This window comes from Lissotriton helveticus, chromosome 3_1 (genome assembly GCF_964261635.1).
Source record: "Lissotriton helveticus chromosome 3_1, aLisHel1.1, whole genome shotgun sequence".
Taxonomy (NCBI): Eukaryota; Metazoa; Chordata; class Amphibia; order Caudata; family Salamandridae; genus Lissotriton; species Lissotriton helveticus.
In genome coordinates, this window is record NC_136061.1 from 237,687,248 (window position 1) to 237,711,304 (window position 24,057).

Sequence of the window (24,057 nt, forward strand, 5' to 3'; positions counted from 1 at the left end):
AGACTAAAAGCATCTCCAAGCGAGAGTCGCCTTCAAAACTCCACTGCACACAACTGCTGACACTGTGCGTTTTAGGCAGTGGGAAACAGATCTATCCATGGTTCTCCCCACTCTTGAAAGAGACCTTGCACCACCTCCAGATGGAGATGCCATTTATGATCAGTTAGGCATCAACGCCTGAGTTTGCCCACTCTGTGGTTCAGAGAGCCCACCAGATGTTGAACTGCCAGGGAAATGCCCTGACGTTCCAGACATGTTCAGAAATGCAGGACTTCTTCACAAAGGGTCCAGGGCCCCACCCTGCCCTGCAAGTTTCAGAACCACATGGCTGTGGTGTTGTCCGTGAACACCAGAACCAGCCTTCCCTTGATGAAAGGAAGAAAGGCTTTTAATGCCAGTTGGATCGCACTCCGCTCCAATGGTTTATGTGGAGCTGAGACTCTGCCGTAGACCAGTGCCTTCTGATCTCCACCTCCCTTAGATGGCCGCCCTAACCCAGGAGTGATGCATCTGCCAATAAAGCCAGCTGTGGGAGGCGAAGGGAGAGAGGGTCTGTCGCTAACCCAATTGCGGTTCGGCAGCCTCCACTGCAGGTCTTTTGCAGTTCTCTCTAATATATCTGGACCAGGTCGGAGAGGTTCCTCTGATGCTGCACCCACTGGGACTTCAGGTCCCACTGCAGAGCCCACATATGCCTATGGCCATGTCCATGTGTTGCCGGCTGGAGACCATGAGACTCAGCAGTCAAGTTGTCAAAAAAAGTGAAGTTAAAATTGACTGGAGGTAGCGGTCTGTGGATCTGCATCGACTGGTGAGAAAAGAACTGATTTCAGTGTGCTAGGGGTGATGCCTTTATAAGTACAATGCATGTAACTTTCTGTGCCCTCTGCCGGCACGCAAAGGTACTGCTCAAAACGTTTCCTAATCCAGTCTGACGATTGGGGAGTATTCTACGATAATCTGCTTCTGCAGGTAGAAATCAATATCAGACCGATGGATTACTGATATTGTGGCTTGGCCTCTGTCTGCCTCCATAAACACCTTTTGAAATGCTTTACCAGTGTGTGCTGCTTCCTACCTTTGATGTATTAGATTGAACCTGGCAGTATATCTGTATTTTGTGCAATGTAATATTGTTATGTTTTGTTACTTGCATTGGCAGCTTCACGGTAATAAAACAGGCTCCAGCACGCTTTGGCTAACTTAATTTGGCTTTTATTTTTTGCTACAAACACAGGTAACGCGCTTCAACAGCTACAGCAGTCTTTGTCAAACCTAATGTCGCCACAATTTTCGTTTTCAATTATATATCCACATAGAGTTTCAAAACATTTAAAGTGACAGTGCAATATTACTGGTTAAAGTGGCACGTTCTTTTTTTCGTTTTTCATACTTTAGAAAAAAAGTGACCTGTGCCTTATTTGTTAATAATTCTTAAACATAAAAATTGGACCATATACCAGTGTGGAATATGCAATTGAATTGTCAGCAACTGGTTCTGTGGTTAGTTCAGGAATTAGTGGGTTGTTATATTGCACCACTGTGCTTGTTTTTCGAAATTCATTATAACACATACAACGTGATACAGTCTTCCAATTCATTAAGAACAGGTGTAAACCGCATGGATGCTTGATGCCTCAATATTGCTCCTAATGTGATCACAACATCATACAGGGCAAGTGCCCGTTGTAAGTTGACTGATACATATGAAAGCTAAATCTTAAATATTCATTGTTTTTAATATATCTAAAATTTCTACAGATTGTAAACAAATGTAATTCGTGCTAAAGTGCAGAGCAAATAATTAATGTGAAACTCTTAGAAACTTGAATAAAATACTATATACAGGATTGGACTTGGACGATAAAAATCTAAAACAAATTCATTGAGGTTGAAACCATAGTATCTAACAAAATCACGTGCAGTGGCCTTCATGGTTAATTCATAAGTGGACATGTAGATCTTCTTCAGTGTTGAAACCATTGGGGATCTTAAAGTTAAATTGTAGAACATATCTAGATTCCAACTGTCTCAAATATTTCTCTTTATTTCCACCCCTTATTCTGTTTGGCACCTGATCCAACACAAAATATTCCAAGTCCTTAATGTTGCTTTCATGCATCTGTTCAAAGTGCCTCGCTACTGGGTATGGCTGATCTTTATTTTTAATTGCCCTAATGTGCTGTAAAATGTGTTGGTGTGCACGCAAAATGATGTGGTCTATATAGAGCTTCAGACAACTACATCTCAGAGAACAAACTCACTTCTACAATTCAAAGGTTTCATGATCTTCCACTTCCTGTCAGAAAAGGGTACAGGAACTTCTGTGGTGTTGACACCATAATTGCAAGCTTTGCATTTATAGCATCGTCTGAATCCCTTGCTCCCACTTAACCACGTTTCTTTTTGTTGTGTGCCCGGACTATTTTTTTTTTTATATATTAAACTGTTTATTGGAATTTTGACAATACAAACATACATTGTACCTTCTTTATTAACACATTTGTTAATCACAGCGTACATAAGTATAAACCAGTGAAGTACAGTTACAGTTGCAGTGCATCTCTGTACAGATCAAACCAAATACTTAAATCCCCAAAACTCCCCCCACCCTCCCGCCCCACCCCGAACCTCACCCAGGTGATAAGAATACTTATGTGCACTCCTCTGTGGCGACACATCAAGAACATGTACTGCACAGTGGTCAGTTACAACCAAGAAGCATCATCACAAAAGTGGAGTAACCCACCATTCAGTTCCGGTAGTAGAATATTTCCTGTTCATTGATAGTGTATTAAGATTCTCCGCAGCATTGCAACTCATGGAACATTACCCTTCAGATTAAATCAGTATGAGCCATCAGATACGCGGTAATGGGGCTCCAAAAATCTTTAGGACAGGAGGATTCCGTCAACTCCTCCTCATACACTTGCAACTGGTCCTTACAATAAACCAGGTCCTTAAGCCACTGCTTTATAGTGGGGGCAGACATCAATCCCCATCTCTGCGCCACCGCCCGTTTTGCAAGCAGGGTGGAGACCGCCACGATGCGTCTATTAGCTGACTTCAGACGTTTCACATAACCCAGGAGCCACAACTCAGGCGTACAAGCCACAGGCTCCAGCACCACTTCCGACAATATACGAGTCACTTCAGTCCAGAATGCGAGCACTGTCCCACACAACCATGCAACATGATAAAAATCAGCATGCGCAGCGCCACAGCGCAGGCACTTCGCCGTTCCTCTCAGCCATACTTATGGAGTTTTAAGGGCAAGTCATATACCTGATGCAGGAATTTAAAATGGATGATCCTGAGGTTGCAGATGGTCGTAAGACGGCCCGTGAGTTGACAGCATGCCGTCCATACCTCCAATGAGATTGGACTGCTTATCGCGGTCTGCCAACGTTGGCGTGACGGGTGGTCCTCCAACTCTCGTTCCCGCTGGGAGGCGTAATAAAGCCTAGTAATAAGCCCCTTGCGGCTCTCCCCAGTTAGCATCGCCTGCAGTGCCCGAAGAGCCGTGGGCTCCGCGGGAAGGCCGGATATGCATCCCGAATGGCCTGCCGGACTCGGACGTACGCGAAGTTGAACATAAAATTGCCATTTACTCCATTCAGAGCCCGCCACACCCAGGACGTGCACAGAGGGGGGTTTATTTACAGCCGGGGTCCACCCAAGACACCCGACAGAACCATAGCCTGCACCGGAATGGGATGGACAGCATACACTTCAATAGCCACATGCGGTTGAAAGCGCTGCGGAAGTGCCAATAATGGGGAAAATGTGCCTGCGCGCAGATGTAATAAAGACGACGATCCGGAGCCTCGAAGCCCCCCTGATCAAAAGGCTGCACTTGCAGATCCCAACGGCATCGGGGTTGTTTCCCCCCAGACATGGGGCAGCAGTGCAGACTGCAACGTTCAGTTTAATTGGTATATTAATAAAGAAGTACAGCATCTTGGGCAGGATTACCATTTTTACCACAGCAATTCTATCTGCCAACTACAAAGGAAGACGTGACCATCGCTCTGCCTGCTCTGCTATGCGCATAATGGTGCGTCCACAGTTCTCGGTTATCACCACAGCTGAATCCCTGTGGCACACCCCCAAGTACTTCACGGGCTCGGAGGACCAGGACAGCGGAAAGTCTAGGTCAATGTCCCTCGTGTGCTCTGTTATTGGAAAGACCACAGATTTGGACCAATTAATGCCCAGTCCAGAGAACCTTTCAAATTGGACATATTTCCTCAATAATGGTGATACAGAGGGTTCCTGGACGTAGAGCAGCATATCGTCCGCGTAGAGCAAGACAATCAGCGGACGCTGTCAGAACCGTAAAACCGCGGCGGAATGTTTCTGGTGGAGCTTGCAAGCCAGAGGCTCTAGTATTAAGGAGAAGAGCATGGGTGACCGGGGGCATCCCTGCCTCGTGCCTCTTTCTATAGAAAATAAGGACGAGACCTTGCCATTGACTCGCACTCTGGCGACTGGCCCACTATAGAGAACTCAAAGCCACTGCACAAAGAAGGGGGGAAACCCCATCCTACTCAGAACCATGAACATGTATGACCAATGTACAGAATCAAATGCCTTTGCTGTGTCAAGCAGCACAGCAACGGCCTGAAAGTCTGGTTCAAAATATTGCAGCGTGGAGAATAATGTACGCAGGTTATGCGTAGTGGATCTCTCCATAATGAAGCCGGACTGATTTGGTAATACTAGTAAGGGTATCAGAGTTTGGAGTCTGGTGGCTATCATTTTTGCTAATATTTTGGTGTCTATGTTAATGATGGAAAGTGGCCTGTACGATCAGCACTGGTTAGGGGGCTTGTCCAGTTTCAGCAAGGTGACCAGCAGGGCCTCCCGAAGCAATGATGGTAGAATCCCGCTATCGCATGCTTCCGTGTAAACCTCCAGCAACCGCAGAGCCAAGACTGCTGCAAATGCCTTATAAAATTCACTCGGCAGACCATCCGGTCCAGCGGCCTTACACGTCGGCAAGGCCATTATAGCGCCCCTCACATCCTCCTCACTAAAAAGCTGCACCAAATACTCACAATGGGTCTTGGACAGCCACCCCAACGCTACATCATCCAGATAGTCATGCGTTTCCTCAGAAAGGGGGAGACTCCCTAGCAGCATACAGATCCTGATAAAATTTCAGCACTATATCACAGAGCTCTTCCGTTGAGTGGCGAGGCGTACCAGTGTCATCGATAAGCTCATTAATGGGCTCCTGGCTACGGGGCTCTGCCAGTTTCTGGGCGTGAGAGCGGCTAGGTCGCCCACCCTCCCCATAATTCCGAGCTATCCGACGCTGAGAGCAATGCTGTAGCTCCTGATCTACTGTGTCATTATGTTCAGTGACAAGGTTACGTATCTGTGCCAGCTTATCCGCAGTGGGATTAGCATCGAAGGATCGCTCCAGGAGAGTGATGACTGCTGCCAACTTCGGTATCCGGCGCCGGATATCACGCAGAACTCTGGCTTGCGCCCATATACAGGCCCCCCTAATGGTGACCTTAAAGGCCTCCCAAAGGACCCCCGCGCGGTCTACTGTGCCCTCATTTTCTTTAAAATAATTCCCAATCGCCTCTGCTATAGTTTGCTTAAACACCGGGTCTTTTAGCTCCGATGGTTGGAGCCTCCAGGCAAACTGTGGCGCCAGATATTCCGGCAATATCATCTCCAGGAGCACAGGGAAATAGTCCGAAAGAGTTTGGGCTGCGTGAGAGACTCTCTTGACCCAATGACCAACCTCTCCTGAGATCAACCAATAATCGATACGTGACAATGAGCCATGCACTGAAGACGCAAACGTACTCTCGCAGGCATCTGGGTGATGCAAGCGCCAAATATCATGCACATGTCCAGCATCAATAAGACCCCACAACGCATCCGATGCCCTTTTTGGCCTGGCCTCACCAGATCCATGCCTATCCTTGAAAGCATCCAAATACAAGTTGAAATCCTCTCCCCAAATGATTTCAGCAGGAGGAATTGACAGTATCCTATGCCACACATCCGAGAAAAACGCAGGGTCATCCACATTGGGCCCATATATGTTCACCAAGAGCACACTTTCTCCCTCCAATCTGCCATGCAGAATCACAAGCCGGCCACTATCATCCGTCTCAGTTTTAATTTCCGTGAAAGGGACTCCTTTCTTCACTAATGTCAACACCCCTCTCGCATACGAGGAATATTAGGAAGACGCTCTCACGCTTGCCCAGAGCACACCCACGTTCCTCGCCGAAGCAGCAGTCAAATGTGTTTCCTGAAGGAAAGCAACATTCAACCCCATGCGATCTAAGCCCGCAAACACAATCTTGATTTTCCGTGGTGTATTTAGGCCACGTACGTTCCATATGAGAAATTTAATAGTACTACCCATTACCTGGTTGCAAGAAAATCAAACATTGATTGATGAGTTCAAAGCAGTGTAACCACAAGCAGCAGCGAATACTGTACACCACATCTTTGCACCTGGTAATAAACAAAGAACATTCCCCCAACCCCAGGCCCAACCCCACCAACCCCCCACCCACTTCAGCACCCCAACCATGCCAAAGCCATCCCAAAGCCCAACCCAACCCTCCCCTCCCCCCAACAACGGAGATCAATGTTTGGGGTACACCCATATGGGGGGGGCCAAGAGCACACTTTCTCCCCCCAATCTGCCATGCAGAATCACAAGCCGGCCACTATCATCCGTCTCAGTTTTAATTCCGTAAAAGGGACTCCTTTCTTCAATAATGTCAACACCCCTCTCGCATACGAGGAATATGAGAAAGACGCTCTCACGCTGGCCCAGAGCACACCCACGTTCCTCACCGAAGCAGAAGTCAAATGTGTTTCCTGAAGGAAAGCAACATTCACCCCCATGCGATCTAAGCCCGCAAACACCATCCTGATTTTCCGTGGCGTATTTAGGCCACGTACGTTCCATATGAGAAATTTAATAGTACTACCCATTACCTGGTTGCAAGAAAATCAAACATTGATTGATGAGTTCAAAGCAGTGTAACCACAAGCAGCAGCGAATACTGTACACCACATCTTTGCGCCTGGTAATAAACAAAGAACATTCCCCCACCCCCAGGCCCAACCCCACCAACCCCCCACCCATTTCAGCACCCCAACCATGCCAAAGCCATCCCAAAGCCCAACCCAACCCTCCCCTCCCTCAAACAACGGAGATCAATGTTTGGGGTACACCCATATGGGGGGCACAGATGCGCTGTCCTCCCACAGAGCAGGAGTTGACCGTGCAAACAATAACCAAGCATCCCATCCAAACCTGACAAACTATAAGGATGCGAGTGGAATGAAATATCCCGCTGAAAAGGGATCACAGGGGAGCTCGCAGGCCCCAAGTTTGATTAGACTGATGCGTATGAGCTGGACAGAAGAAAACGGGAACCCCACACAGGTAACATTCACTACATTAATCAGTAGGGGCAAAACAATCAAGCCTCCCATCTTGTTGCAGAATATTGAACGATCAGAACTTCTCGAACATTTACCCAGATGAGAAGACCTTCATAGAGATAAAACGCAATAAAGGCTTGACCAGTGAAGGAACATGACATCGTGCAGGCACATACAGGTTCCAGCATAAGCAAGGAGTTCCAGAGAGAAAGCCACAGTACATCCCCAAGTGGAACCATCAGCACTCAGCGCCCCCCTACCCCTCCTCATCAGGTGCCTCAGTAGAGTCACGCTTCCTGCGTTTCAGTTTTTTAGCATAATCCATTGCAGCCTTTGGGGAAGAAAAGAGCTTGTTGTCGGCCGCAGGGCTGATGCTAAGTCGGGCCAGATATAGCATGGCGTATGGAACCCCTTCATTTCGCAGAAACTGCTTCACACTGCCAAACTCCCTCCGTGCAGCCTAGACAGGGACCGTGAAATCCGGAAAGAAGGCAAGCGTATTTCCCTGATGTTCGATAGTTCCCTTCTCCCTTGCCAGGCGCAAAATTGTGTCCCGGTCCCTATAATTTAGGACCCCAGCTATTACAGGACGGGGGGGGGGGGGGGCCGGGACAGGACGAGCAGCCAAAGATCGGTGGCTTCGTTCCACGATAAACATATTAGAAAACTGTTCCGTGCCGAATATATCCGTGATGAAGCGCTATATATAGGTCTCCATCCTGCCCACATTTGTGGATTCCGGCAGCCCCGTAACGCGGATGTTGTTGCGCCGGGACCGCGCCTCTAAATCCTCATTTTTTGCCTGGATAAGGGATAGGACTTTTTCCATATTCAATGTCTTATCAGTGACCGTAGATAGACCCTCTGTTCCACTTCCCCCATGCGTGCGCTCAGCTTTTCAAGTTGAGAGGACATATGATCAAGTCGGTGATTGACAGCAGCCATAGCACCTTCAATTGACTGCAAAGGCGCTGCATGGCCACCAAAGTACCCTCCAACGTGGGGGGCCCATCTGATGTGGAGTCCGCCTCCGAGTCCGAGGGAGCCTTCTTTGCGGGGTCTTAGGAGTCCGCCGTGACTCAAAAGTGAGTCTAGATTGGTTCTTGTCCGTCCGCCCCATGGTCGTGGGCCGTGCCGCAAATACCCGTGCAGGAGACAGCGGGGGCCAATGCACCTAGTTCTCAGGTCCCTCCCAGGACCACACAGCACTCCACCAGGCAAGAGGAGGTAACGCAGTTCCACACGTGGCCCCAGTAATCGCACAGCACCTACACTCAGCTCCCAACTGAACGCAGCCAAAGCAGTCCCCCAGCCACCAGAATACCCCTTAGGCTAATTCGCCAAGCAATCCAACCGGTGCACCGGGCCTCACCAGTATGTAGTTTAAAAAGTACAGAAGGCCACAGACCGCCAAAACAGGAGGGGAACAGAAGTCCATCAGAGTCGGTAAATAAAGAAATACATATTCACTAGAGGCCCATAGCAAGTCTGGCACAGCAGGACAATGTTCAACAGAGTGAAGGCAGAAGCTCCAGCCCCATTAGCGTGTAGCCCTATGTATTTATATCCCGCTGTTGATATTGCTGCATGGAAATCGAGCGCCCTCCAAGCCTGAGCACGCTAGGCCCAAAAACACCTGGAGTCTAGTAGGCCCACAGACTGCCGTCCGGACCCCAGCAGGCACCCCTTCAGTCGCCGATGACAATATGTCCGTCCCCCGACGGTTCACTGTGCACAATGTCAGCAGGGGCTCTCTCCGAGCCACGGGCGCCGCAGCGTGCAGGCCGCACCTTCACCACAGCGTTAGGCCCCGCACCGGACGCAGCACAGCCCCGATCCAAGGCCCAATCCCACCACCGCAGCCCGAGCCTCATGCAGGGCCGACCCACTCACCGCACACGGCGCCGACGGGCACCGGTGTCAGAAATGCAGGGTCCACACCTCCGCAGCGACAGGCCCTCGATTCCGCCTGCAGGGTCTGGCAGCCAATGGCACCGCGAGCCTCCTCCGTGTCGGGCGGGCTACGAACCCGCTGCCCAGCACCAGCAGCCGTCAGGAAGACACACAGCAGGTGTCATAGACGTATCGCCCTCCACCACTCAGCGGGGGCCGCGCAGGAAAGCTCGCAAGGCACAGGCAGCCCCTCCGTCCAGAGGCCTACCAAGACTCAGCGGCTGCCATTTCCAGGCCAAACAGCGAGGCGGGGGAGACGTCTCAGCTCTCAGCAAAAGTCAGGGTTATACATGCTGCAAAGTTACCCCAGTCCGTGCAGCAGACCATCCAGTGTCCGCACAAGGTTTTTGGAGTCGTCAGAAGTGTGTGATGCAGCAGATAATGGGCGGATTATTACTTGGTCAGGCAGAGCCTCACAGCAGTGCGGCCATTTTGCTGTGCCCCCTCTAGCGCCCCCGTGTGCCCGGACTATTAATCACAAGATCTTGCCTCATCTATCTTGCTCTGCGAAAGTAATACGCGGTCTGTTTTGTGTTTTTGGCCCTTGTGTGGGGTCGCTACTCACTAAATGACAATGATTCTGAGAAATAGCTATAATCTTATGATGCTGCATGTTATACCCGATAAGTAAACTACATTTTTATCTAACTGGTCAGATGAGACTTTTTAATTCTTATCTGTAAAGATTAGCTGTTCCCTTAGTTTTGAATATGCTTTGTTTTTGCCCTTTTCCAGGATAACTTTATTGTACCCTGATGACTCAAACCTTTCATTTAGTTCAGTTTGTGCTTTATGAAGCTGCTCCGGACTGCAGCAATTCCTTCTCATATGCAAATTTCCTGCATTGGGGATACTGTTCCTCAATTTCATAGGATGGAAATTCCGAGCCTGCAGTACAGTGTTTCCTGCAGTGCTCTTTCAAAATGTTTGAGTGTGCACTTTTCCATCTACTACGCAAATCGTTAAATCCAAGAACTATATATATATATTCACCAATAGGTAGTTCTAGATAGGATGTAGTTTTCATAGGAGGAGCGTATTTTCATTTGTCAATAACTTTGGTGTTGTGTGACGAATCCTCGTGAGACTTTCAGAACTAATACGCCACTCACTTCATCTACTGTCTTGAAAATATTGTGGTGATCCATCAAGCTAGGGACAGGAAAAAAGGAGGGGGGGTTCCTAAAACACTTTTTCTCCATGTTAATTTCCAAAGGAAACTTTAGACACGGCTACAGCCCGAACTGCTGAACAGAATGACACCAAATTTGGTAGAAAATTAGTTCTTGGTCCAGAAAGCGCCCTTATTAGGTCGAGGACCGAAGGCTGCGCTTGCGCAGTCTCCGGGAGGAGATTTAATGTTTTGGAGTATGGGGGCTTGAACCCGCCTCTCTCCTCCATTGGCTGGCTTCCTAAACGGAGGCCAGCCATTGGAGGAGAGGGGCATTACTCCTTTAAAGCCCCGTCTCATTCGGATTCGGGGCGTGTTTTTTTGCGTTCATTCGACTGTGACGTCATCCATCACTCAAAATGCCAAAAACACGCCCCCGAATCCGAACTTTTCGGATGTTTGCGGCCGCCATTTTGCTGCTCCGTCTACCGAGGACATGAGGTAACCTGACTGGAGCCGATAGCATTGTAGCGGAGTATGGCCCAGACGGAGTCCGGAGAGGCGAGGACGACCGGGAGCCCACTCCGGCGCCACCACAGCACCATGGACAACTGAGCACCCTGCAGATGATCGGAGGCCGTTGAAACACTGTCCAGTGAGTTTGGGGGCAAGCGAGCACCGTACCGGGGTAAACTGGCATCCCACGGAGGCAGCGAGCTTAGGTGTGGCGGGTCCATGTTACCCGGCACGGTGGGGCCCCCAAGCCTGTCTCGCACGCAACACCTGCCCAGGCCGATCGCTAAGCGGATCAAAGGCGGACCGGGCAGCGAGAGCTAGCCGCATGTCGAAGGGACTCTGCGACTGAAGCGTTTGGAAAAAGGAAGCAGCTTATAGGTGCACGCACGCAGAGCAAGGCTTGCCGTGAGCATAGGAACCAAGACGTTAATTGCAGCCACACGCCAGGGACATGACATTGGATAGTGTCCCAGGTAAGGACACGTGAAACAGGCACAGTTGGGGTGAACCCTACCGAAGGGGCATTTCAATAGTTGGTGCATACATCAGCGATAGCACCCCGCTTTGGGCTGAAGAACATCCTGACATGGTGCATTATTTTGCGGCAGCGCCCCGCTTTGGCAATTGCAGTGTGGCCGGAGGGGGAGCACCCGAAAGAGTGCAAGCTCAGCAGGCTCTAAGCACGGCAAGCAGCCCTCTCCCAGCTGGGTCTCGGCGTCTGTCCCACGGTCTGTGATTGTGGGCAACTCGCCTCGTCGGCCACCCGCGGCTCCTCGGCGGCAGCCACCTTGAAGTTGTTGTTTGGGCTGTACTGATTTCCCTCACGAAGGGAGGAGCCGCCCACCAGGCTGACCAGGTCCTTAAAGAGAGCTGTATGCACACTACTGACCACACATTTGCAGCGCGCCGGGCACTGAATCAACTGTATAACGTAAAAAAATAAAATAAAAAAAAAACACACTGCCCGTGATGTGTCGTTGGCCGAGGTAAATCCGAGGCTGTGGCGCACGCAGGACCCCGGCTCATCTGGTCGTGTGTTATCAGGAGGCAGAGATATGGCAAGTCCGCACATGCAGTGATTGGGGGTCTGACGGGGGTGCGGGCTCTGTTGGTAGCCCAGCCCGTCACTCGTAGGCAGAAAGAACAGCTAGCTGGAAAGCTCAGTGGGATAACGCCCTCGCATTATGTAGATTTTGTCGAAGAGGTGTTTTCTTTGTCGATGTTGCTATTGGTGGGCATCACGTCGGCATGACTCCCTTAGTTGAGCGGCTGTGTAGGTCATTGTACAGTGTGTTTTGTGAAACGGAGGACGTGGTTTACTTGGCACTCACCTTGTGAGGGCGTGTTTTGCAGCCATTTACAGATTTGGATGTTGAAGCATAGGTTGCTGTTTGTAGGTATTAAGAAATGTATCATAGTAAGATTTTTGGGAAAGCAATGCGATGTTTGTATGGTGGTTAGTGCCGTTGTGATTGTACAAGTGTTGTCATCATATTCTTTAGACCAAATGGACCTGCACTATCACCCAGAGCTAAATACATCTATTAAATCACGTTTTGGGATCTGATGATTTGTATAACTAGTAATGCCTCCGTAAGCATTACCCCCTGCTAAAATTCTCTAACATTTTGAAGCTTTTTGTGCTTGTGCGACACCTTCTGGCCTAATAACTACTCGCTTTTTCCAGCCCAAGAGGTTATATGGATAGGAATGGTTGCTCAATAGAGTATGCTTTAGGAGATAGTTAAAGGAGCCTTCACCAGGAGACACCGCGCAATAGAGCATGCACAGATAGTATAACAATGTCTGGAGAGCTCCAATGGGAGAAATAATAAAATATCTAGTGATCCTTCTAGTGCTCCTTCTTACTTGACTTGATTTCAACTGCAGCAAACTTAGGTTGCAGCACAGTTAAGGTATTTAAAACAAAGTGCGAGCAGCACAGAAACATGTACAGTGATGCCTGTGCCTCTTGGAGTCCCAAGTTAACAGGCACAATGGAGTCACTGACTGTGGTTCACAAGTCAGATATCAAATCCTGCTGGCTGGCCCTGAACGTTTTGCAATAGACCGTGACGGACGAGGGAGCTGATCCATCTGTCTGCTCTTTTATATGCTGTTCGATATTCTAGAATGAGTAACCACTGACAGAAAGGGGGTTCACCTTTTTCTCCCATTCTGTTTAGATGTGTGTGTGTATATATATCTCAGTAGTTTTGCCATAAATGGCGTAAGCACCGTTATAAGTCAAACCTAAAAAGTAGTTGATGGTAATATTGAAAGTATGATCACAAAAGAGAGTGGGGAGAGAAAGGCAATGGGTATACGTCCTCCCAACGCATAGATATGCACTGAAAGTTGCTGTTTGTCAAGAGTAATATTTTGTATGAGTTAGGAGCCATAGGTACTCCTATACTGTGGATGGAAGTCCCTCACCCATTTGTCAGGTGGCATGCTTTATCACGGGGCCCCTCCCAGCACTGGCCTGTATGATACGTGTAAATCAACATATTTCTGCCCATGTAGCACCCTCCAGTGAGTTGAGAGGTGCACGTACACTGAAAGCAATCCGTGTCATGTACTCGTGGCTCATGACATTTATATAGGTAAATATCTTGTAAGAGGGAAAGTCAAATAGACTGTATTAGGCAAAGGGTAAGCCCCAACAGGTCATGCTAGTTGTTGGAGTACATATGGTTTAGCATATAATTATAAGTATAAATGAATCATAAACTCATGTCATCTGAATTATGACGGATGTCATCCCCTGTCTGAAAAACAGTGAAGCTCAGCGCAACATCACCTCCAGAATCAAGCAAGCATCTCCTCAAAACACCAGTTAAACAGAACTCAGCGCCAACCACAACACCACCACCTCACCATGCCTCACTACCACCACAGCCTCACTATGCACTACAATAGCATCACTCAACACCACCGCAACATCACTAAGCACCACCTCATATTTAGTGTGTGTGCGTACATGGCTGTCTGTGTGTGTGCGTACGTGGCTCTGTCTGTGTGTGTGTGTACGTGGCTCTGTCTGTGTGTGTGCGTACGTGGCTCTGTCTGTGTGTGTGCGTACGTGGCTCTGTCTGTGTGTGTACGTGGCTCTGTCTGTGTGTGTACGTGGCTCTGTCTGTGTGTGTACGTGGCTCTGTCTGTGTGTGTACGTGGCTCTGTCTGTGTGTGTGTGTGTACGTGGCTGTGTGTGTGGCTGTGTGTGTGGCTGTGTGTGTCTGTGTGTGTGGCTGTGTGTGTGGCTGTGTGTGGCTGTGTGTGGCTGTGTGTGTGGCTGTGTGTGTGGCTGTGTGTGTGGCTGTGTGTGTGTGGGTGTGCGTGGCTCTGTCTGTGTGGCTCTGTCTGTGTGTGTGGCTGTGTGTGTGTGCGTGGCTGTGTGTGCGTGGCTGTGTGTGCGTGTGTGCGTGCGTGCGTGTGTGTGTGTGTGTGTGTGTGGCTCTGTGTCCGCGAATACTCTCTAATGCTCACCTATTGCCATTGTAAATGACAATACCATTTATTTTGCGTGGCTCTGTCTGTGTGTGCGTACGTGGCTCTGTCTGTGTGTGTGCGTACGTGGCTCTGTCTGTGTGTGTGTAAAAAAAATGTCATGAGCAATGCCAATAGCTCTACCTTTAATAATGCCGAGACCATTGCATTGTAAATGCTTGTTGTTAAATGGTGTAAATCCGTTCAGTAGTTGCTGAGAAATTGAAAGATTTCTCAGATATACAACTGAGACCGTGGGGGATCTGCAACATAAAATAAGAAAAAAGAAAATTTGGCAGGAGTCATGTAAGATCAGCGACTACCACCATTAAAAATTTTTTTATTTGAATCACGGTCTACCGCACTTAGTTAAATTAAGGCCCCCGAGTGGGCTAGGACTCGGGGCAGTTTACGTGGTAATGCGGTAGGAGTCTATGGGACACCCCCCCGGTACCCTGGGGACCGCCACCTCCACGGGGCAAATATAATGAAAGAGGTGTGGGGTCCTGCTCTGCCCCACGCAAGCCCGGGGAACGCCACCTCCCGAGGGCTTACTATTAAAAAAGCGCAGGGAGGCCCTATCGCCTCCCCCAAGCCCCAGGGACCACCACCTCCCCATGGCTAATGTAATGGTGGGCCCTAAAGGCCCCCCTCCCTTGCCCCGGGGACAACCACCTATCCGTGGCTTTAACATTCCCATGTGGGCAGGGCCTAATGGACCCACCGCGGCCCTGGACCCACCACCTCCCCGGGGCCAAATTAAAGAAATGGGAGGGGGCCACATGGCCCCACGCTCAGGTTGTTCTCAGACTCGAGGACTGCCACCTTCCCGGGGTAGGCCCCTATTCAAGGAAGAAGGGGGGCACGTGCACCCCTCCTTCCTGGATCGGTACATGGTCCTGGGGACCACCACCCCCCGCCGGTTCCAGCTGTGTCATGCCAAGACATAGCTAACACTCTGCTTTCAGCAAGCAAGAGCAAAAATGCTCTTGCTTCCGGAAAGCAGAGAATGTCTGTTTCCCTGCCCGCTATGAAGGGAGCAGAGAAACAGACACATTGCTTTGAGATCCAGGGAGGGGCATGTTAGTAGAGCCCTGGGTCTCAAAACAATGGCAGCTCCTGCAGGAGGCGGGGAGCAGGCAGGGACCACGGGTGCCTTGAGGCTCCCCCAGTAGTCCCCACGTTTTAAATGTGGGTGCCCTGGTAGGGTCCAAGCACTCACTACAGGCAGTGCCCCAGGGCAGAAATCAGCCCAGAGTAGGGGGGCCACCCTTCCTTAAAAAAAAGTATAATAATAAAAATAAGAAAGGCTGGGCCCCAGAGATGAGGTCCCCGGGGCTGAAATCGGCATGGGAGGGAGACCCGCAGCCCCCCTCCCTTTCTTCAAGACCATTTGAAAACGGGGCAGGCCCAAATCAGCCCAGGGAAGGGGGCCAAGAGGACCCCTTCCTAAAAAAATAGAAGAAGAAAACAGCTGGCAACTCGCTTGAGGCCTCACCCCTTTCAGCACCACTCTGCAAACACACCTTCTGGCATGCTGCTAGTTGGGGGATGAAGTCCCCTTCATTGCTGAGGGTCCTTAGGGGCCAACAAGGCCTCCTATTACCTCTAGTAATCCCCACACAGTGGGATTGCTGAGAGGTGGTCAGAGGCCACATCCCCTTTCTCCACCCCTCTGCAAACACGCCTCTCTGTGCACTGCTGGTGGAGGGATGAGTTCCCCTTGCTTCCTGAAGGCCTCAGTACAAAAGTGGACTTCTTCCCCCAACTAGGAGTGCGCCAGGAGGCACGTTCAGTGTGGTGGTGGAAAAAAGGGGAGTGGCCTCTGACGACCTCTCAGCAATCCAGCTGTGTGGGTTTTATTGGAGCTAACAGGAAGGTTTGGTGGCACCCAGGGACCCTAAGAAACCAAGGGGACTTCAACCACCACCTAGAAGTGTGCCAGGAGGTGCGTTTGCAGAGTGTTGAAGAAAGGGGGCGTGGCCTCTTACAGATCTCAGCAATCCTGCTGGGTAGGACTTACTGGAGGTAACAGGAGGGGTAGTTGGCCCCCAATGACGTCCTTGGGGGTCAACTACCCCTCATGTTAGCTCAAATAGGTCCCACACAGCATGATTGCTAAGAGATCTTTGGAGGCCACGCCTCCTTTCGCCGACACTGTGCAAACGAGACTTGTGGTACACTACTCGTTGGGGCATGAAGTCCACTTTACTCCTGAGGGACCTTGGGGTCCCTCAGGAGTAAATCCCACTTGTAAGTCCTACACAGTGGGATTTGTGAAATCTGGTCGGAGGTCCAGCCCCCTTTCTCCACCACTCTGCAAACGTCACTGCAAGTTAAAAAACGTAGAAATTCACTGAAAAAAAACCAAGGTCACAAGGATGATATAGTTAGGCATTAGCATTTAAAAAACCTTAGAAATGCATGAAGAAAACATAGGTTACAGGAACGTTACAGTTAGGAAATGGAATTAAAAACACCTTAGAAATTCACAGAAAAAAACAAAGGTTACAGAAATGTTATAGTTAGACTGATGTTTCACTTGCACAAAGCCAGAGAAATTCAGCCGTTATAGTTGGTGAGTGTGTGCCCCAACAATGCACTGCTTATGACCTCACATATTACATCACTCATGACATAGTCAGTGACATCACTGATGATATCTCAAATGACATCACTGATGGCCTCATCCACAGAGTATCTGATGCACCCACTCATACCCCAATATAACCTTTCATACACCCACTCGAGCTTCCACACTACCATTCTCAAAACCATTGATTCACCCATACCAGTACTTACACACCCACTCACTAATTCATAGGTCTACACATACATCCACTCAGCCACCCATACAGCCTCTCATATACCAACCCACTCACCAATACAGTCCCTGATCTATCCACTCATACACCGATACATCCACTCAAATACTTTCAATTACCCATAGAGTTACTCACTCACCCAATGACCCAGCCACTAACTTACCTATACCATTATACACACACCCACTCAATTATTCATACAGATACTAACACATGCTCACTCAGTTATACAGTCACTGACAAAAGCACATGCTCATCCATACAGCCACTTTCACAGTCACTCATATACTCCAAAACTTACCTATACTGTCTTTCACATATGCAGTTACTCACCCCTATACCACTGACCTATCCATTCATTCACCCACACAGCCATACACACACTCAGTCACCCATACAGCCCCTCACAGACAAATTCACCCACCTACACAGCCACTGACTCATCCACTCACTCATCCATGCAGGCAGTCACAAACCCCCTGACCCACCCACACAGACACTCATATACCCATACAGTTACTCAGACAACCAATCAAGAACCCACACAGCCACTCACATACTCACTCACCAACCCATACAGCTACTTAGACACTAACTGACAGACTGATACAGACATTCACACAACCTGGTCACTCACCCATACATTCACTGAGACACCTAATCACACATTTATACAGTCAGTCACGCAACCACTGAAGCATCCATACAGGCACTCATACACCCACTGAGTCACCAATACACCTTGGCATATATATTTAACACTCAAACTGTTTAAAAACACTCACAGTCACTGGATGATGTCATAAGTGATATCACTGTCCATGTAATGAGTGATGTAATATGTGAGGTCTTAAGCAGTTCATTGTGGTGGCACGAGTTATAGTCAGGCTGATGTTTCACTCGAACAAAACCAGAGAAATTCAGCCGTTCTAGTTATTATTAAATGAAATTTATAGATAGCGCAACTAAACCTGTAGGCATCAAGGCGCTGATGATGGTAAAAAGGAAAGCTCAGAAATCACCTAAGAAAGGAGTTATGGATAGGCTTCTTGAAAAGCCAGTTAGTGAGCTAGTGTGTATAATATATATATATATATATATATATATATATATATATATATATATATATATATATATATATATATATATATATATATATATATATATAAATCTTAATAAAGTATGTTAAAAATGTTTGCAATCACTTTTTGTTTTAAAGAAAAGAAAAACTGTTTAACTTTGAAATGAAGGAACAGGATTGCGGAATTATAAATCAAATAAGGAGTCAACTATCTTGTGTACCTTTTTCATTTCATTTTCAAGATTTTCTTCTTGCTGGCCTTCAGACAGCCTTCGTCTCAATTCTGCTACTTCTCTCTCCACTTTCTCCCGATACTGTCCCCATTGACTTCGTTCCTGCTCAAGTCTGTGATGATACTGTATTTCATATTCCCGGACTGTATCTGTACAACACACATGCACTTGTTAAGTGGTATGACCATATAATTATGTAAGTTACGCACCATTAACACCAACCACAGGGTCCATGCAAATTAAAATTTTCTGTTTCCTGATCACCTAACAAAAATATGACAAATGATGAAAAATAACACTTGCAAAACAGGGAGATGAATAAGAAAACATTATACGCATTTAAAATACTGTCACAGCCGTGTTAAAACAACATAAACAATAGTACATTCGCCTCACATGGGCCTGTTAAACTCCAACCTACGAGTGGGTTCGTATTTAGTTCTGCTGTCAGATGATGTATTTAACTCTGGAGTTTGGAAAATACAAAAAGAGTTGCATGTCAATCCAAAGGGGGCCGTGGCCCGACGGGGTGGAGCTGGCAAAATCATATTGACCTCTGAGACACTACTGGGCAACTGGATTGGGATGGGTAACCTTCACTCTCTGCACTGGCCAATTCACGGATTTACATCCTCTGAATCAATTATGTAGCAGTAGGATGAAATGAGGCATTCAGCCCTTTAATGGCAGCTGCAGCCTGGGTATTTTAACAAATGATCTGAGGCTATAGCCAGCCCACTAATCACGTTAGTTCTGCAACCTGGCTTACAAAAAGATAAATTCTTTGAATATTGCTTGGTTCCCTGTATATTTTCCGATCACCTGGGCCTTTTCCGTCATTCTTTGATCATTCTTTTTTAAGTTACTATCTTTTTGCCACTTCTTCAGTCTTTCCCGAGTGGAAACGATGGACTACCTTGTCAGAGACATGGCCAATTACTACTGCTGGTAGTGGGTTGGTCTGGTGGCTCCTACTTCCCCCTTACAAAGGGTGCACTGTAAGCACTACTGATGCAGCCCAGTCTGCGATCATCAGCTTAGGGACGCAACCGGAGCGCAGAACAGTTGAACGCCATGGTCTTCACTAAATATATAGATGAGATTATCACTGGCTATCCTCCCCACATACCCAAGGCCTTTAGACTAAAGCTCTTTATCAGGCCACTCCTTTATGAATGCTTAGCAAAACTTTGTGCCATTATTTCTTTCTTTCCTGTATGAATAGATTATTCACCTTTGGGATCTAAATAAATTTTTTGGCGTTCCAACGGTCTGTCTGTATGTATGTATATAAGAATGTAGTATTTGTACGAAAAAGGCAGCAGAACGCTTACAGTCAACTAGTGATAGGAGAGGTAGCTTGTTAATGCACTGTTTCCACATTATGATGTAGAGTTCTTTAAAGAGGTGTCTCTTCAACTCTTTCCTAGATTAGAGCAGCATTAAGGTGGTACTTATGGATACATTCATGTTGTTCCAGATCCTGTGTGAATAAATAGAAAAGGCATGCTGCCTTGTTTTTTGTGCACTTCTTTGACTTTAGTCAGATGGTGGCCTGGCTCCGGTTGTAGCAAGACCATCAGAGAAGGTGAACTTACCTGCAAGATAAATGAGGCTGCTGCAATGATGGGGTTGTAAATGATGCAACTAGTTTTGAAAATGAAGTAGGCAGGAAAGGAGAGCTAATAAGAGTTCCATCAAGATGCAGGTGATGTGATCATGATGTGATCATATTTCCTATGGAAGAGACATGCTGTAGTATGCTCTTCAGGGATGCAACTATGGAGTCTGGTGGGCAATGGAACAGGGCATTACCACCACCAGATGCTAGCATACAAGGTTTAGTTTTTTTTTTTGGTTTCTGGGACTGGGATTTCTATTAGACATAGGGCTTAGGGTTTGGTTTCTGACTGGCTGCTAGGACTAGAGCGGTGTTTGGCTGCAAGGGCCTGGTCTCGTATTTCGCCTAGGGATTAGGGCTATTGTTGTGATTGGTTAGGGCTAAGGTTCCCAATTGCCACAGGGGTCGCCTGATCACTAGCGCTATTTAAGGTCAGTGTTCAGGGCTTTTCAGCCCGGGCATCGAGGTTAAGGGTGGCGAGGACAAGGGCAGCTGCCTGTTTGGGCTTGGTCGGGCATAGGGCCAGAGATTCTGCCCATTTTCTCCTAAGCAGCACCCATCCACATCCACAATCAGTAACACACTCACTTCATATGTACTCTACTCATTTACTACAAACTAACTCTACACACATTTTAATGTCTCAGCAGCCACTACAAAACCACACACACCACACCGTTACACCCTTATATCTCAACTCACATTTGCACCTTCACTTACGCACACAACACCACTATATCCTATACCAATTACCAATCCACTCATCGCAAAAACCCAAATCCATATCATAATGAACTATATCCCACCTAGACACACACAACCTGCTCTAATTACTCCTAACAGACACCTTTCTGTCACCAACAAACCTATGCTCAGCCTTCCATCTTTTCATCCACCAACACCCTCCTCTCCGTTTTACTACAACCACACATCAAATACACTTCAATGCACCACATAGTACCTCTTTTAGAAATCAAATCAAACACAAATACTCTTAACTCTTGTTCATCCCCCTCTCACACACCACAAACACTCTTACCAAAAAACCTCACCACCCCCTTTTCCTTGCAGCTTCCACTCACCAACAATACTTTACATACACATTCTTCTCAGAAAACAAATACATCACCTCCTTTCACTACTCCTCAAAACAAAACATAAAAAACACACACACACCAGCATAACAAAATATCTCACACACAGCACCTCATAATACTTTCCACCATAAACCAGAAACATACACCCACTCCCACCTTCCTGACTACACAAATAATGGACACAATTAACCAACTCAAATGCCACGCTTTCTCTCTTCACACACACCTAAGAAATATACAGCAACTTTTTAAACCGCCTCACATTAATTGAACAATTTAGAACCTTGCAACATGACCCACATGCTGCACCACCACCTGTACCTCGTACACCTTCCACCCTAAACAGACGCAAACAAAATAAGCAACATGCCACTCTTTGCAACTTTGCATCTCCATGTCTATTGCACAACAAGGCTACTCTGCAAAAACAACACAGCTCACCAAATCACCCTCAACCACCATCTCCACTACCTACACACGCAGATCCATCAAACTGCCTTCTTAGCATTAGTGAGCCATGCAGCAATATGGCCACGCTCTGGTGAGACTCCGCTGGTGGGACAGCAAATCTGTCAAATATCCGGCATTAAGGGCAGGCATCAACTCACAACCGTTGACCAGGGAGTACCCAGACACGCACTGTAACCCAAATGTAGCTGCTTGCGGAGAACACAATGTCCGGAAGGCCTGCAGACGGAGCTAAACTGGGTGCCCACGGAGAGGAGCAGCGGCCTGGTCGGACCTGATACCCGGCCTAACACCTTGCACAAAGGATGGCGAGGAAGGGGGTCCACATCAGCCTTGCAAGAAACCTGCTGAACGGCCTCCTCCTCTGGAGAAACATAGGGCTGTGCCTGGGCCGCTGGGCTGCGGCCTGAAGGTGAAAATTCCCTCTGTGAATGTCCCGATCTGGATGGTAGAGAAGTAGGCCCTGCTGACGTCAGAAGACTTCAGAGGGCCCTGGGGGAGATACCTGCTTGTGCTGATCTGCGACTGCCGAGGACAGCGGCAGAGGGTGAGAGCACTGCGGGGTGGCCATCGTACGCAGGGTGACAATGTTCAATCGCTGGAACAGCGAGTTGGGCAGCGGCTGGGGAAAAAAGCACAGAGGCAGAGGGAGAAGCAAGGCCACACAAACTTCCTTATGTGTGGGATGACCGGGGCTTAGAGACGCGGCGTGACGAGATAGCTGCCATCTAAAAAGGTCAGCTTCCTGTTAAGACTGAGGCAGATGGGCTCACAAAACAAGGAGCGGCTGAACGGAGCACGGAACTACAAAGCTCTCAAGCCCATAGCATGCACTCTTCAAAACTAAATAAACATCTATTTATAGGAACAGTGATGTGGTGCGGGCTGGGGGTCTTGCCGGCCGCCCAGAAACAAGACCAGGAAAGGCACTAAAATGCACTGGCCTATATGGATGCCACACTAGCCAATTTGAAGCACCTGGACTGTGTCAGGATGCGCTATTAACAAGGGGCAATTTAAGACCAAGCCTAGTGGGCCGTGCAGGGCCCTGGAATCCTTATCCCTCACGACTGGCCGGGAGCTAGAAGGATACTTGCAAGACCAGGGGAGGCTCTCTGGATGAAGCTGGGCGGGGATGCTATCGCTAGCTTGGAGCCTGCGGAGAGGGAAGAACTCGATCCTGCTGCAGACAGAGGCAAGCCAAAGAAATGTGGAAGTCTGATGCCCAGCAATCAAAATTGATCTTAGAACAATGGAGGCCTCCTAAAAGTCCAACAACTATCTAAGACAACCAGCAGGAGACCGATTCGGACGGCGTGACTTCTCCTGAACTGGAAATTCGCCAAATGTTCAGGGATCTCAATCAGTCCCTTACAGCTATCGATAATAAAATTGACTCTGTAGCATACAGGTTTGACCTCCTAAAGGAAAAGGTGATGAGCCACAACGCACGTATTGGGCACGTCGAGCAACATACCTCCACGCTGGAAGAAGAGAGTGGAGCAACTCAGAGAAAAACTCCTAAGTATGGAAAAAGTGCTGGAGGGGATCAAAAATAAGACTGAGGACCTGGAAGCCAGGTCCCGCCGCAACAACCTGCAGATCCTGGGAGTGCCGGAGTCTAGCGCAATGGCCCGAGTGTAAGACTACGTAGAGATAATGCTGAGAGCTCTCTTTGGACTCGCTATCACCCGTGTGCATCCTTGAAAGAGCGCATATATCGCTGGGCCCTAGACCAACGTGGTTGCACCTGCCAGACCAATTATTGCACGCCTGTTAAATTATCGAAACAGACACAGTGCTAAGGCAAGGGACCAGCAAAAATGTTGTGTACCAAGGGAACACTGTATCCTTTGACCCCGATTTTCCGGGCGGCCAGAAGAAGTTTTTAGCGGTCAAGCGATCCCTATAAAAACTCACCGTAAAATACTCTGCTGTACCCAGGGAAGCTGCGCATATTCCACGCCAGACGGACCTCGTATTTCACTGACCGAAAAAGTGCAGCCAAATTCGTGAAAGATCTTCGTTCAGCCAAGCAGACATCACAATCGGATTAAAGTTAGGAGGAGACAGGCCGCACTAGTGAAAATGACAGAACATGTAGAACACTACTGCTCCGCAGATGGCTGCGTGTTCCAAGCCTTTTATGGCAATAAGAATTGAACTGCAGGATTGCAACTACCCTCTCCATTCATTTGAATGTTTGCTAATTGTTGTTGATGCCGCTTC

General features: G+C 48.2%; 1 protein-coding gene across 2 annotated transcripts in view; it reads right to left on the minus strand.

The window, feature by feature from the left end:
* Nucleotides 1–24,057, minus strand: part of RABEP1 (rabaptin, RAB GTPase binding effector protein 1) — a 919,122-nt gene that overhangs the window by 628,223 nt on the left and 266,842 nt on the right. For both annotated transcript variants that reach the window (XM_078679701.1, XM_078679700.1), the window contains exon 4: nucleotides 18,631–18,791. In XM_078679701.1, coding sequence (XP_078535827.1) covers nucleotides 18,631–18,791 — 161 coding nt within the window. The remainder of the gene's footprint in view (nucleotides 1–18,630; nucleotides 18,792–24,057) is intronic.